Here is a 17,191-nt window from a genome sequence, read left to right as displayed (position 1 = left end):
CTTCGAGATTCCCAATCTCATGCACGGTCCTTCCCATCCAGAAACAGCCAAGGCTGGACTACCAAGAGCACTCCAACAACTCCTTTACTAACATGGATGTATACTCATTCATTCTATATCAGCTCTGTTCCCTGGAAACCCCACACAAACGCAGTAAGCCTGAGGGCACGAGTCATCCTGGCAACAGAAAGTTCCAAGGCTTACAGCAGGCTTAACAGGATGCTAAGAACCCTATCCCAGGCCTCAAGTTACATCCACCAATAGATTTTTTTTTTTAAGTGAAATGTATGTCTATTGAAATATAATTAAGCATAAAAAGCAAGATAACAAAATAGGAAGCTACAAACAACAGGACTGAATCAAAATGCTCCATGACTATCATATGATGCATTTGTTTAAAAAATAAGCTAAATTCAAAAGGAAAACTATTTATGTTGGGAATAATTAACTCGAAAATATAAAAAGAGATAGCAGCAGGATATTCCTGAAAACTTTTGGTACTAAAAACTACAATAATCTTAATACATTAAGACTAGGGGACAATAACTTCCCAACTATACCAGGATAACTGAGAAATCAAGATCTGTATTTGAGCCAGGTCATTCCACCAAGCAAAATTCCAGTAGGTAGGTAAAAAAAAAAAAAAAGGACAAAATCATAATATCACAAGCTGTGTTCTTTTAAAGGTTGGCATAGCTTCAGTGTGTGTGTGTGTGTGTGTGTACCCGCGAGTGTGTACATATCACTCTTTCCACAATCCTATTTTGCACACAATCGGTCAGAAGCTAATTTTACAGCTAGACTGATCACTCAGCGTGGTTGAGAGAGAACAAAAGAAAGAATCCTTACGAGCAATGGTCAATACAACGCCTTTGGGGATTATGCTTTCTTATTTTGCGGCAAAGGTAAAAAGCTCTTGGCTTGTAAGAAGTGTGTCTTCTTAGGCAAACACAGCGATTCTGTTTGTTGGGGGTGGGGGGGGGGGGGGAATATGCCCAAGAAGCGCCTGTGAAAGCTGAGTCTGCGGTGCACTGTAGCAGCCACCCATCTGGTGCCTTCTCACCTCCCGTTCATCCGTTTGCCTACTGTGTTAAAATAGAGCCGGACCCTTCAAATCCTTGTCCTCTGCCAGATGGCAAGGAGTTTTACAGTCAGCCGGCATGATTTGTTCACAAAGTTCCCTGGAAGCGACTCTGGGAGTAAAGGATTCTGCTTCCTAGGTCCACTGTGCATGCAGACTTCTGAGGCTTTGCCAACACTAAATTACAACACAACACATCGTGGCTGGCAGCATCCAGCCACCAACAGCTTCCCCCCAGCTTCCTCTCAGCACCCTACAGTGAGACACTCCCATGATCAGCTTTCCTCAGCTTCCATTAAAATATTTCAGAGCAAGTTCCAGAGTGAGTTCACTGTAGCCCCAAAATAATCTTTCCATTCATTAAGCCTTGGCCACACCCACCAAGCAAGCCGGCACCTTCAGATGGTGAGGAAGGGTGATCTGCTCTACTCTCAGCTGTCAGCCACAAGGGCCTGCTTTTATTTCTGTTTTTTCAAAGTTCCCATTCCCTCTTATCCTCTAACTACTAACATGGATTCTTGTTAAAACTATGACTCTTTTTCCTAAACATATTAAATCAAGTATGTTAATGCCAAGTTACTGTAAAATAAATGGACAATGACATACCTCTTTGCACCCAACAGAAAGGCAAAATGCTGACAATATCAAATATGGGCAAAGAGGTAGAAAAAAATTTCATGGGAATAATTTAGCACAACTTTATAAAATAATTTGCTGCTCTCTTAATAGTTGAAGATAGGCACACTGTACTGCTATGACTGACAGTGGCAGCGCCGTGTTCACACTGTACTGCTATGACTGACAGTGGCAGTGCCGTGTTCACACCACAGTGCAATGGCTGACAGTGGCAGTGCTGTGTTCACACCACAGTGCAATGGCCGACAGCGGAAGTGCTGTGTTCATACTCTCTCATACTTTCTTACATTTCCATACAGTTGGCCTGATCTATAGGGTGAGTATCTGAATCTTTGTTGAAGGGCTCTCCTCCAGCAGCTAAAACTCATTTTGCTCATGCAAACAGTGAGACTTGATTATGAATCTGCCTCCTCCCAGGAACAGCCTTTAGCCCACAAACAGCCTAATCTTAGGAACATGAATGTCCTGGCTTCCCTGCCTCTTTGCACTGATAATGCCCAAGCTCCCTTGTCCCAAGCACTTCCCTGTGGAACTGAACTCCAACAGTCCACATGCTAGCCGGTGGCAGACCTCTGCCTGACTGCCCAACCTCTCTATCAGTCTCCAAACTTTCGAGATACATCTTACGTGATTTGCTCACTAATGCAGAATGTTCTGTGATCTCCATAGTGGAACTTAAGAAATTTAGTCTCAAGGACAATTATAAAGACAGTGACATCAGGCTTGGCAAGATGGCTCAGCAGGTAAAGGTGCTTGTGGCTAAGTCAAACAGCTTGAGTTTGATCCCCAGGATCCATGTGGTGGAAGGAGAGAATCAACTCCAAAGAGCTGCCCTCTGACCTCCACACAACTCAGTCTCCTCCTCCTCCACTAGCACCACCACCACCTTCTCCTCCCCACTTCCTCTCTCTCTCTCTTCGAAGGCAGTAGAATTAGTTTACTGCTGTGAAACCACAACAATATGCTAAAGAAAGAGCTAGACATCCACTCTGTTACAGTATCATTCTGTAACAGACAGTGACTGTCAATGACTTTCCTAAGATCTAACAAAATGAGTCAGCGTCTGATCATGACTCTCATGGGTTTTCTTCATGGCCCTCACAAGTCATATGCTAAAAATAATACCAAAAAAGACACACACACACACACACAAAACAGTGTAGCCATGAAAGTTAGGAGGGCTCTGTCTAATGACATGGACTTTAGAACCTGGATCCCACATATTTTGGGGACATTCTGAGCCCGCAGCAATTGTATTTCAAAAGTAAGAATGGAAAAAAAAATAACTTCAAACTTAAAGGAAGTGGCAGGCGACTTGTCTTTGGCCATAGCAATAAGTAACACCAGAAGTAAATTAAATAAGTTTAATCAATTAATGAAAGTTGGCTAAAATAGTCATGCTTCTACCATCCACACACCTCGTGTATAATAATGGAGAATATAAGTTAAAAACCCCTAAATGTCTGGGAATAAACAGAGTTCTAAGTCACAAGGATATCTAGAAAAGATTTTAAATTGATTAATTTACATAAGCTTATAAGATGAAGTTTAACTGGTGCTTTGCATAATTTATTGCATTAAATATAAATATTAGAAAACTAAAAACCAAAATTATAACTAAACATGCATATTATAACTAAAAACTAAATTATAACTTGAGAAACTAGAACACATTCAAACAGATTTGTAATGAGTGAAATGGTAAAAGAAAGTAGAAATTCTCAGGACTGTAAAAGCACATCAAAAAGAGAAAACTATACAACTAAAACGTATTTTACACAGAGTTAGTAGTTGTTAAACACCTAACAAATCCACCAACAAAGAAAGAAAATATTAATTATCAAAAAGGAAACAAGGATATTATTACTACCAATTCAACTCATATCTTGGCAAAACCAACAATGAAGAAATAGAAAATCTACAAAGTCCGATATCTGCTAAAGAAGTTTATAGTTAAAAACAAGGTATCAAAGATACCCATGGGCACAGATGGCTTCATTGGTAAAAATCTTCCCATCACTTAAATGAGAAAAAAATAAAAATGTTTTGTAAATTCAGAGGTTAGAGAAAAAATGGATTCCATGCCAACTTATTTAATATCAGGTTACTCTGCTCAAGATGACAAAACCTGATAAAAAATGCTCTAAAAAAATAAACATTCCAGAAAAGTAGCTCTCATTTTAAAAAAAAGAAAGAAAGAAAGAAAGAAAAGAGAGAAAAAAGAAAAAGAAAACAGTCAACAAAATGGAGATTCAATTAATACTAAAACATGAATAACAGAACGCTATTCCTGACAGGGACACACCTGCCTAAAGACTCCTTGAAAACTAGGAGAAAGTTTAGCCAGAGTTCCTTTAAGACGGGGCAGAGAAAGCCCCAGGGAAGGTTTACACTGGGGAACTTAGAATGCTACATGCCTGCCTAAACCAGACTACATGCTCAGAAAAGACCTCAAGGTACAACTTCTGCTTATCCTTAGCTCAGAACAAGCAGAAACAAGACAATTCCAGGACCCACAGGAAATCTGCGAAGACTCTCAGTTCCTTATTCCCTGGCTCCAGGTAATCCTGGAAATTGTCATTAAAATAGTGGCTGACCACAAGGCAGAGAAATGGTGACGCCAGAGATCACTCACAATAAATAAATAAATAAATAAATATCATTAGAAAATAGTTGAAAAAACCCATTAAACATACATAATCCACAGCAAAAACAAAGGCTTTAGAAGGTGAATGTAAGTTTCAGAGCCATCTCATTACAGATGTCCATGCAAACAAAGAAGAAACCATGGCCCAATTATAGGAGGTATCAATTAGAATACATACATACATACATACATACATACAGGTTTAGATATAGATACCACCAGATGTCCCCATCAAAAAAGTGACTTTGTTTGTGTTTGGTTTTGTTTTTAAGACAGAGTCATACTCTGCCAGAACTCCCTATGGAGACCAAGCTGACCTGAAACTCGGAGATCTACCCGCCTCAGCCTCCTAGTTCAACCTCTGCCAACATTTCTGACCTACAGTCTATTCTCTACCAACTGCTTAGTCCTGTCCTGTGCTCTCCAGTCCATTGCCTATAGTTTAAAACATTTCTCCTTCCCCCAAAGATGCATTCTGTAGGAACTATCACAATACCTCTCTCCTCTCCTCTTTAGAAGCAAGATATGAAGGAATCTCTCTGCTCTTCATCCAAGCTACACACCAGGAATACCTGAAGCTACACACATGTGTTCTGCTTTGCTCAGCTTCAGGGCACGACAAGGATCGTAAGGCAACATCCCACAGCCCTGGGCTTCTTCCTTACCTCCATCCCACATTACTAGTTGAAGACTCTACCAAGAGCTTAACTTCTCTCTACTTACTACAGAGGGATCCCATCTATTCTAGTGTCAGCACAGGAGGCTGACATCAGCCATGAAAATGGAATGGAAATCTCTTCTCACCACTAAGATGTAAGAATAAGAATAAGCCCACTCACACCCAACAGTCAGAGCCCACTCACACCCCACAGTAAGAATCTCCACTCACACCCCACAGTAAGAATTTCCACTCACACCCCACAGTCAGAGCCCACTCACACCCCACAGTCAGAGCCCACTCACACCCCACAGTAAGATTCTCCACTCACACCTCACAGTCAGAGTCCACTCACACCCCACAGTAAGAATCTCCACTCACACCTCACAGTCAGAGTCCACTCACACCCCACAGTAAGATTCTCCACTCACACCTCACAGTCAGAGCCCACTCACACCCCACAGTAAGAATCTCCACTCACACCTCACAGTCAGAGCCCACTCACACCCCACAGTAAGATTCTCCACTCACACCTCACAGTCAGAGCCCACTCACACCCCACAGTAAGATTCTCCACTCACACCTCACAGTCAGAGCCCACTCACACCCCACAGTAAGAACTTCGTTTTTCAAATCTCGATCTCCTCTTACTTCTTCCAACTGTCACCTTAAAGCGCTGCTGTTACACTTTGAACTTATGCACCATCTGGAACTATTACAAACAAGAGTCTTAAAACCCCACAGCCAACTGACCACAAACACCCTCACATTGCCACTCTGTGCAGATCTCCAGAGATTAAGTAACACATAATTCAACTATTAGACAAAGTTTGCAGAATGCACTCTAAATTTCAAACTTTGAATTGTTTAAAACAGGTCTTTGCAATATAACTCTGGCTAGCCTAGGACTTTCTGCATAGCCCAGGCTAGCCTTACCAATCATGAAAATCCTCCTGCTGCAAACTATGGAATTCTGCAATTATAATTGTAAACTACTACACCCAACTACTATATACTACAATATGCCTCTTCTTGATCTAAGAAGCAGAGACACATTAATTTAGATTAAGACTCTTGCCAACTACTGGCCAACTGTCTGCACAAATGAGGAATTCTGGGAACACGGCTCCACCCATTTATTAACACTAGCACTGCTAACATACTACAAAGACCACATTGAGAGCACAGAAACCATCTGAGCAACAAAGCAGTAGGTGTCTAATACGCAACCTTTCATAGAAATACTTTGTTGGGCAGGAAATACGTTTCCATGGTAAGAGCTATACACACATGGATACCTAACTTCAGAGCCCAACAATCCTGTGGCTGCATGAGATACTTTGTGGGCAAACACACACTAACATGTGAGTTCCGAGATTTGAACTTGGATCCTCACACTTCCATGGCAAGCACTCTACCACATGAAGTATGTATCCAGCCCAAGGTGTTTTTCTCAAAACAGATTTTCTAGTTGAAATATTATTTGCCAGTTCTTTGGGTACATCTTTGGTGTTTTGCATTTTTTAGCAAACACTACTTGTATATATTTCTGGGAACAATACGACATTTCAACATGTATACACTATGGTTGGGAAGGTGGCTAGCTAGGGTTGTTGACAAGAACACATAATCCCAGAATTAGGGAGGCAGAGACAGATTCCAAGGGCTCATTGGCCATTCAGTCTAGCATACTCACTGAGACACTGTCTCAAGGAAGGAAGGAAGGAAGGGAGGGAGGGAGGGAGGGAGGGAGGGAGGGAGGGAGGGGGGAGAAAGGAAGGAGAGGAGAGAGAAAGAAAGGGAGGGAGGGAGGGAGGGAGGGAGGGAGGGAGGGAGGGAGGGAGGAAGGGAGGGAAGGAGGGAGGGAGGGAGGGAGGAGAGAAAGAAAGACAGCATGTGAGGAACAATACCGAATGCCCAGGGCTACCCTCTAGCTGTCAAAAGAATGTATATACATGCACATATGTGCGTGTGCCTATGCACACACGCGCGTGAGCACACACACACACATAAATAAAACACTAACATACCTCTTGCCCCTCATACTTAGCTTTTTGCATGATAAGAGCATTCAATTCAACTTTAAGGATCCTAAAATACACATAAATCACCCTGCTGTGCCAGGGAACATCAGGACTTCCTCTCATCTGAAACCTCACACACGTCACACCATTTGCCAACCACGCCCCTTTCCTTACCCAGCCCATCCGTCTCCTAAGCAACCCAAGTGATGAGTTCAGCTCCACTGTAACTGAGATCAGGGCTATTACTCTTCCTATGCCTGCCTTATCCACTTGCTACAATGTATTTTATATTGCAAATGATGTCATTTCCGTTCAGCCTCTGCAAGCCACCTTTTCCAGCCCCTAACTCTACTGATAAGCACTCATATTCTCCCAAGTTTGGGCCACTGTGAATGCCACTGCAGCAAAAGTAGGATTGCAGACATACTGCCAGAACTGGAGCTGCTGAATCACACGGTAATTCTATTTTCAAGTTTTTCTTTTCTTTTTTTTTTTTTTTTTAAAGAACCTTCCCACTATTTCCAAAATGGATGAAGTAATTTACATCTCCACTAAACAGTTTTCCGATTCCTCACATTCTAGCCAACACGTGTATCTTTCATCTTTTCAATAATAGCTTTTTCTAACAGGTATGAGGTAATTATAGTTTTAATTTGCATTTCCCTAATGCTTAGAGATGCTGAACATAAATTTTGTGGGTTTTTTGTTTTTTTGTTTTTTTTTTTTTTTTTTTTTTTTTTTGGTCTTCTGTGTGTCTTAAGAGAATTCAAGTCTATTGCCTGCTTTTAAACAGGTAGTTTCCCTGTTGTTTGCATTTCTTAATTTGGACAGGAGTCCTTCATGTAATGTATGATTTATAATTCTTTCTCAATCCGTAGAGTTTGGCTTTAGTCTATTACTTATTAGCTCTTGCCAAAACCTGCTTTGCACACTATGATGGGGTGGCACCTACTACAGCCACAACCCAGAACCTCAGTATCGATCATGTAGAGCAGAGGGGAGAGGTTAGCTGGACTCAGCAGGTGTCTGTAAGAAGCCTCTGGCTGTAAGCATCTGGAAAGATGAAGCTTCAGAGCTTCGATTGCTAGTTCTGGTCCCACTGATCAACTGTTCTCACTCAGACCCCAAGGAAAGCTTTACCATCCCTGAGCTTCACCCACAGAAGACAGGCACTCCCACGGGGCAGTGGGGACCTTGGTGTAGCTCCCTGCAACAGACACTTTTTACCACAATACAGTCTGGTATGTCTGTTTGGACTTTGAGGTCGGTGCTTTGGGGGACATGTATAAGAAGTCACTTCTGAGACCAAGATCATGTAGAATTTCCTCTATTATTTCTGGAGAACCAATAAAATTCCAGGCCTAAAGGGCTTCCATGGTATACTAGTTGTTATGTTGTTGTTGTTGCTGTTGTTTGTTTGCTTGTTGCAGGGAGTTGTTTGGTTTTCGTTTGGTTTGGTTTGGTTTGGTCAACTTGACACAAGCTAGAGGAATCTGGGAAAAGGAAACCTCCATTGAGAAAATTCCTCCATCAAATTGGCCTATAGGCAAGTCTATGGGACATTTTCTTGACTTATACTGGTACAGGCGCATCCGGGCCAGTGTGAGCAATGCCACACCTGGGCAGATGCCTGTGAGCTGTGGCTGAGCAAGCTAGGGAGACCTGGTCAGTGAGCAGTGTCTCCATGGCTTCTACTCTAGTTCCTGCCTTGAGCTCCTGTCCTGACTTCTCTCAAAGACAAGTGCAACTTGTTGAGTTGTAAGATGTAATAAGCCCTTCTCTCCCATGCTGCTCTTGGTTATGGTATTCATCACAGCAACAGAACCCCTAAGACAAGTGGTAAATTCTACCAGATAATGCAGATTCCACAAAAGTTCTTCCAGCAAAAAAATGAGGCTCCATTCTATGAGAGCAGCGTTACCGGAGCACCAAAACCAGCCCAAGTGAAAACCTCTGTTATTTGACAAGAAGTATTAAGAGAAAGAAAAGGCACCCCAAGGGGTGGGAGAGCTGGCTCAGTGGTTAACAGTACTGCTCTTGCAGAAAACCAGAGTTCAGTGCCCAGCATGATAGGCAGCTCAAATCCACCTGCAACTCCAGCTCCAGAGGAAGTATAATGCCTCCTCCCTCCATGGGCATTACACACTCACATGCACTCACTCCCATGTAGATACTCACATGCACACACTCACATGCATACACTCACATGCACACATGCTCACACTCACATGTATACACTCACATGTACACATGTATATACTCACATGTACACACGTGCACACTCAAATGCATACACATGTATACACTAACATGCACACACCACATGCTCACACTCATATACAGAGACACATTAAAAAAAATAAGAAATTAAATTAGGGGCTGGAGAGATGGCTCAGCGTTTAAAAGCACTGACTGCTCTTCCAGAAGTCCTGAGTTAAATTCCCAGCAACCACATGGTGGCTCACAACCATCTATAGTGAGGTCTAATGCCCTCTTCTGGCACTCAGGTATACATGCAGATAAAGTACTCATACATAAAATAAATTAATTAATTTTTAAAATAGAAATTAAATTAAGATTTTTAGAAAATAGAGACAAATTAAAAATAAATAGAATAAAAGATAGCCCCAGCCTGGTAGAAAATACTTCCAAATGATAAAGAACTATACAATAAATGAAAGAAATAAAAATCAAAAATAAGGGAGGAAACTGAATATGCACAAGATTTGAAAGTTTCCTCACAAAAGAAGACAATCAGATAACAAGTAGGTACAAGACAAGATATCCGGTATCATTAGTTGTAAGGAAAATGCAAAGTGAAGCCCAGTGAGGGCCAAGGAGACAGCTCAGCAGGGTAATGGCTACTTCTGACAGCCTGAGTGCCATCCCAGAATCCCATGATGGAACTGTCACCTGACCTCTACTACACATGTACTATGGTCTGTCACATGAGTGCACACACACACACACACACACACACACACACACAATGAACGTTTAAAAAGAGGCCAGTGACATACCACTTACCCATTAGAATTGTGACAATTTAAACAGACAAATGTTGATAAGAATGTGAATTAACAAGACATTCTCATGACTACCTGAGAAGGTGAGCGATTACCTGCAAAACAGTTTCTATATTTGACTGGGGAGATGGCTCTGCAGTTTAGAACACAGGCTGTTCTCTCAGGACTCAGGTTCAATTTCCAGCGCTCACAGCTGTCCCTAACTCCAGTTCCAAGGGATATGCCACCCTCTTCTGGCCTCTGGGGGGGGGGGGTGCATATGTATGTGGAGGGAAAATGTTCATGCATATAAAATTTCTTTAATTTAAAAAACAATTAATCATATATTTACCATAGGATCCAGACATTGCACTATTTCTCCTAGAGAAATGAAAGCCTAAGTCCACACAGAGACTTCTACAGGGAGTTCACTCCCTTTATAAGGAATAGTCAAAAACTGGAAACCACCCAAGATCCATCAGAGGGCAAAAGGAAGAGCAAAATGGGTGTGTCCACAAATCAGAAACTGTTCAGAAATAAAAGGCACAGAACCAGGCTCAAAATGATACACAGTGAAAGAAGCTGTTTAAAGAAAAAATGTAACACATGATTCCACTTACAAAAAAAATCTCTAGAAAACACCAACGAATCTGTACTGAGAGAACAAAGATCAACAGTTTCTGCGAGACAAGGAAAAGCAACAGGAGGGAAAGGGAGGTTTTAGAAACTTTTGGGCAGGATTGCTCTTTTCATGGTCATTATTCCTGTGATCATTTCATAGGTATAGATGTAATTCAAAACTTCCCAAATTCTACATTACAAATTACAGCTCAGGGGCTACAGAAACAGATCAGAGGTTACAAACACATACTGTTCTTGCAAAGGAATTGAGTTCAGTTCCCAGTACCCTGAATGTTAGCTAGCTCACAACTGCCTGTAACTCTGGTTCCCAGGACTCTGGAGCCCTCTTCTACACTGCTTGTTTCACACATGCGTGTGTGCACATACACACAACACACATACCACATATACACATAAACATGGGCACATACACACACATATACACCACACACAAAGCACACATACATGCACATACAAACATACATACATGCACACATACACAGATGAACATATATAAAGATGCACACATACATACATGTGCACATACACCACATATTTCAAAAAGTAAATTTTAAACTGCAACTCAGCATGGCACTTGCAGAGCGCATGTCTGGCCACAGGAAAAAAATTAATGAGACGGGATTGTAGTCTCTTGTGTGTCAAGTTAAAGAAAAAAATAATTACTACTTTGTTTAAAAGCATTAAGTAGGGAAAACTGTGCTACAGCATTATGTAATAAGGCATGACTGACTGGGTTGTCAGAAAAGCCTCCTTTAGAAAAAGGAGCCAGGCTAAGATTAGACAGCTCATCACTAATTACCTGGGCAAAGACTAGACAGGAAAGAAGTAAGGACTGTGTCAAGTACCTCAAGGCCAAACGGATTCACAAGGAGCTGAGAGAACAAGAGGAGGAGTAATCTGATTCGCTTAAGAAGCCGAATAATAGAAACAAAAGGAAGATATCTACTTCACAGTTTAGACTAAACGATCCATTTAAATTAATTTAAATCCCTACTACGGGATTACATGTCTTCATAATATAAATGATAATATAAATTATCTATTAAAAATTTACTTAGAAGATGAAGACATGTAGACAGAGGACATTCAATTGTTCACATTACTCAAAGGTTTCCTGTCATTAACAATATAGATTAGATATAAATATATCATTTTAAGAGTAGCTTACACCTGGTATGGTGGCAGAGGCAGGAGGATCTCTGTGTATTCAAAGCCAGCCTGGTCTACATAGTGAGTTCTACAATCAGTAGATACCTTATCTCAAAAAAAAAGTAGCTTAGAAAAAATAATTACAAATTCTAATCTTGCCTCTTTTGTTGATAGAAAACATCCCACTTCTTCACAGTATATTCTCACTATTATAGCAGTTATTAAAAATATTATTCCATCATAAATATGTGCTCTTCAGAATCCAAATGTGACTAACCAGAAGGTCTAAAAATTATGTACAGAATAAACTTAATGATTTTTAGAGTATCCCATACATAAATACTTACAATTATATATTTACAAATAATTCACATACAGTAACGTATTTTCCAACATCAGATTGAAAGAGATTAGTAATGAGAACCAAAGCTACAGTAGCAGAACCAAAGTCTAAGTTTCAACACAAAATATCAACTTTTATAAATAAGACTTTCAACTGCTCTACAAAAATAATTTAACCAGCTTCTAACAAAAATATCATTCATCATCCATACTATTATCCATCGATTACATCAGAATGTTTTCCAGACTAATGTTATGCAATGCTACTGAAATAAAATTTCAATTAGGGTCTACCATAATCTCGATTCTATTTCAAACTGGCAGGGTGATTTCTGAGTCTCACTCCTAAAACCTTTAGTCTGGCATTAGTGAAAACGAGTGGTAATTCTGGTTTGCTTTTGTCAGAAATGTCTTACAGTTTTGAAGGTTTTATTCTTTTCCAATGGAAACAAACAAAAGGCTACAATGAATGCCAGGAGATCTGGGGTATCACTTCTGATACAGTCTGCTCCTACATTTCTACCCCAATGACAATCTTCAGATGCAAAAAGGCATTTGAAGAATGCTTCATTCCCTAGCTGCAACATCTATGATAGAAAAAGACTAAGGTAACATACCAATTAATTTTGACACCTGCTTACTAAGATTAATCAATCACTTTTCACGACTATGTGCACGGCTGCTATTGTTCAACCTAGTAAAAACTTGAGAGATAATTGTCAAGTTCAGTTCTTTTCCCATGAAAACACGTCTCCAAATAAACTGTTCATAGCTCACAATGTACTTTACCAAGAATAGTTCTGTACTTCTTCTAAATGTCCGCAGTCTTTAACATCAAATATACTTTCTTTGCCCCTAAAAGTATGCCTGAGAAAACTCAGGTGTGTACTATGTATATTTACTCTAATAACTTTTATTTCATAGGAAAATTAAGCAGTACTTGAATCATGGGAATAACAGCTTCCCAAGGATGAATATGCAGTAAGTTCAGAACTTAACCTCATTTAAGTGTATCTACTCTCCTTCTGTTAACAATGCATCTAGTTCATGAACATCTTTCAGTGTTATTTGGTCTACTTTTAACTTGATCTGGGTGATTTCTCTGACTAACTGGGACAACATCTAAGAGAAGTGACAGAGTGCTGATCTAGCTGTTGACAAGCATCCTCACTACAAAACATAGGACAGATTGAAGAGCTCAGACCGTGGCACTGCACAGACTCTTTAGATACATGGAGCAAACTCACCACCAAAACCGTTTCAAACGATTCAAACGATCCTACTCTGTAGAAATCTGTGAAAAGTGAATGTAGCTTTTTTTATATATATTTATATAAAATATGATATCCTCTTAATAGGTAAAAGGGCTGGCTGACACTATCACAGCCAGAGGAAACAATGCTACCCATGAGGCATAATTTAACCGGATCTCTCTTTCTCATTGTAAAACAGTTTTTAGACTTTTAATTGGTTCCTCTCTTAAATTACTTTAAGGGCATCGGTAAAACTTATGTATTAATTTCTGAAACTTTGAACTCTGGAAATACTGCTCCAAACCAATTGTATGAAATTTCACCTAAGATCTCCCTCCAAAACCAAAAAGTAAAGAATAAAATCTACTTAAATTTTCAAAGTGTCATTTTAAAACAAACATTTTTAACACTGACTAAGGGGCGTTACTCTAGCCAGCAAGAGTAAAAAATGTGGAAAAGAAAGTAAAGAAAAATGGGCTGCGATTAAAACTCCAAGGAAACTACCCTGAAATATATTGTCAGCCATATTCTTACCTTTGTCTCAAAGCCAGCGATACTTTACCTAGATTCTGCTTTCATCTCCACAATAAATACTAGTAACCATCTTCTTAGTCTATTAAACCACAATCGGCTATAAACCTCATGTTAAATATCTAGGACAACCTTTCTTAATGACCGCTTTCCTGCAGTTTCTGAGAGAAACCCATTTCTCCGTCTTCCCAACAGCTACCCCACTTCTTTTTATAGGGGCAGAAATCTAATAAGCATCAGACAATAGGGAGAGGTGTCTCTACCCCAGAGATTCAAGCTCCTTAGCACCTCCAGTTTCGGGAAAACCAAACTGCTGTCCTCATACACCTGTCAAAAGTCACGCGAAGCCATGACTATCCTAACAAACTCAACACCTCTAAATGCATATTCTAGAGTGAAGCTGGCTGGTTTGGAATCACGACTCAGCATTTCTGCGTAACCTTGATCGAGTTAACTTAAATTTGCTGCCTGGATTTCTCTCTGTAGATTCTGAATAGGGGGTGTAAAATTCCAGTAAGTTATAGACTTACGGGTAATGGATGAGAGGACCGACCTAGAAACTTATAATAAGGTACAGGCCGTAGTTTACCCATCGTAAACCCTATTTACCACACTCGATTACTAAACTGAGGCGTGCTGTATGACTACAGAGGAACAGCACGGGGAAGGAGCTGGGCCACAACTTTAAACCCTGACGCCTCTGACTTCTCACAACGTTCATGGATTTTTCATGAGTTATTTCCATCGTTTCCGACGGAAACAGATACTGTCCTAATTGGTGGAGTTTGGCACCAATTGGAGTGAGAACATTCTTTCTGCGCAGAGGATGACAAGCCGCTGAGGACGTGCGGAAAGCACCGAGTCAACCCGGGCTGGGCGCCGGCTGGAGCTCCCCAGGACAGCCCGAAGCTGGAGGGGCGCAGCGCCGGGCCCCCTCCCGGGTGCTCTGAGCTCGGAGACCCGGGGACCCCGAGGCTAGAGTGGGGCAGGGAGCGACGCTGGCGGGGCAGGGCTGAGGCTTGGGGTCCCGCGGTGGCACTTACTTGAACCTGCCCTGGCAGTGCTGGCACTGGTCCCCTACCCAGCCCGGGTCGCACAGGCAGGTGGAGTTGACACAGCGACCCGAGAAGCAGGAGCCAGTCCTCTCGCAGGGCTTGGACTGGGACACCTGAGCGTAGAGCGCCAGGTAGAGGAAGCCATAGCACAGTAGCCAGCTGTTCCCGTCCAGCAGCAGCCAGGAGGAGGCGCCCCCGCCGCCCGCCGGCCGAGCCCTCCACAGCACCGGGGCGGCCGGCTGCGGGGCACCCGAGCGGGCCCGGACCCCCGGCTCCATCTTCCCCGGCGTCCCGGCCCGGCGGGGCTGCGCTCGCGGGCGCGCACGGGGATGCGGCTGAGCGGGGATCCCGGCCGCAGAGGACCTCGCCGCAGCCACTGCCGTTCCTCGGCTTCTCAACGGCGCCGACCCCCGTCCCGCTGTCCGGTCCCGAGCGACGGATCCCAGGTGCGGCGGCCTCCGGTCGGCTGCCTCCAGTCACGCTCGGGCATCGCCGCCCGCTTCCCCTGACCTTGTCCTCGGCAAGCCGAACCCTGCAGCCACCGCAGCTCCGGGAGCGGAGCGGAGCGGAGAGCCGGCGGAGCCCTGCGCTCCGGAGGGGACCCGAGGGGGAGGGGACCGGGCGGGGAGGGGGAGGGGACCCGCACGGCCCCGCCTCGTCCGCGGCCCGCGCCGAATGCCCAGGCTCGCCCGGGAGGGCGGGGCCGCGCGGGAGCCCCTGAGCTGGGCGCGTCCAACACGAGCATGCGGGGAGGGGAGGGTGGCGGTCGGTGCCCCTCCGCCCTCCCGCCAGCCCGAGGCCCGGCAGCAGCCGACTTCCCTTAGCCCGCCGGACACGGTCATCGTGGCCGCGGCCGCAGCCCACGCTGCGGAGGGACGTCTCCGCAGCCTCGCGCATCCCGCGCGCTCCTGGCTGTCCCCCCTAGGTCCCGGCGCGGTGGTCTCGCCCGGCCCCTGACGGGGACCCGGGACTCCCCCGCGCGCCCACCCGGCCGGCGGACACCGCTGGGAGTGCATCCCCAGGTGTGGCCCGCGCCGCGGAGCCCACGGAGGAGAAACCCACTCTTGACTCGGCGGGAAGGCAACCTTGCACTCCGCGGGCCGTGGCTGCGAAAGTGAGGCGCCCGCCCCCAGCGCTCCCCCGGCCTCCTGCACGTTTCTTCTCCTTCTTCTTTTTTTTTTTTTTTTTTCTTAAAAACTCCCAACTACACACAAAGAGCTGAGCATGTGCAGCCAGCAAAGTCTTAAAGGCACCGCGGTTTGTCCACGTTGTGGGGTGCAGGGGCGGGACGGAGCGGGGTGAGGGGCTGTGTGGGACGCAAAGCTGTTCCCGTGGGGAGACCTCAGCCGCAGGCAGCTCTTTATCATGGAATCGGGGTTCCCCATACCCAACAAAGAACTGCCTGAGCGCCACCCCTCCCGACTCTGCCTCGGAACCCCACCAAATCTTCTTTTCTCTTGTCTGTGTTTCCTCCTTCGTTTGGGACACTATTCTGTCTTGAAAAATATTGCGACATCAGGGCTTTTTTTCTTCTTCTTCTTCAGAAAAGCAGAAGTGATTTCCAGAAAGGGCCCTTTCCCGTTTTCAGCGGAATTCTCTTTCTTCCTTGAGATGACTTTCCAAGATTTAATGGCATAGCTGAGACGTGCCTTCTACTTTTGGGCTTTCTCTATACGGGCCTTTTAGCTGAACCCTTGAGGGGAAGCGGCGCACAAATTGCAGGCAAGCACCCTCGAGTATTGTTGGAGCTCCACCAAGGAGCAGGCGGTACGAACAAGAATGTGAAACTCACCAGACATTTCTGACAGCTGGAGCAGAAAAGTTTTGGTTGTTGCCACAGTCATAATATTATTGTTAAGATTCACTTCGCGTTTATGTTTGGGAATGATGTACCCACGTCATCTCTTTTAATCTCCATCATCCCACTTCACGGAGAAAATCCTCTATTAACCCCATTTCGCACACGAGGAAAGAGCATGACAAAGGCTGAGATGCGTGTTGGTGGCAGAAACGGATCAAGTCCTCTAACTTGTGTGCGTTTCCAGTGTTTAGCAGCCCACTTCTATTTGCAGCTGCTTTGTTCTCCTTTGGCGAATAAAACATAAGTGCAGGCTTGGTTTGCAAATACCTCAGCAATGACTTAATAGGAAAACTAAGGTCCAGGAAAA

The 17,191-nt window shown here is 43.6% G+C and overlaps 1 protein-coding gene across 3 annotated transcripts in view; it reads right to left on the bottom strand.

Annotated features, from left to right (window-relative positions):
- The window catches only part of Atrnl1 (attractin like 1), a 539,822-nt gene extending 524,380 nt beyond the window's left edge, over positions 1–15,442 (bottom strand). For all 3 annotated transcript variants that reach the window (XM_034499803.2, XM_034499812.2, XM_076925810.1), the window contains exon 1: positions 15,012–15,442. In XM_034499803.2, the coding sequence (XP_034355694.1) occupies positions 15,012–15,301 (290 nt within the window). In that variant the 5' untranslated portion in view covers positions 15,302–15,442. The remainder of the gene's footprint in view (positions 1–15,011) is intronic.
- Between the last annotated feature and the right edge of the window lie 1,749 nt (positions 15,443–17,191).

The sequence above is a fragment of the Arvicanthis niloticus genome, chromosome 1 (genome assembly GCF_011762505.2).
Source record: "Arvicanthis niloticus isolate mArvNil1 chromosome 1, mArvNil1.pat.X, whole genome shotgun sequence".
NCBI classification, from domain to species: Eukaryota; Metazoa; Chordata; class Mammalia; order Rodentia; family Muridae; genus Arvicanthis; species Arvicanthis niloticus.
The sequence above is the reverse complement of the archived record's forward strand: the minus strand, read 5'-3'. Positions and strand labels throughout refer to the sequence as shown.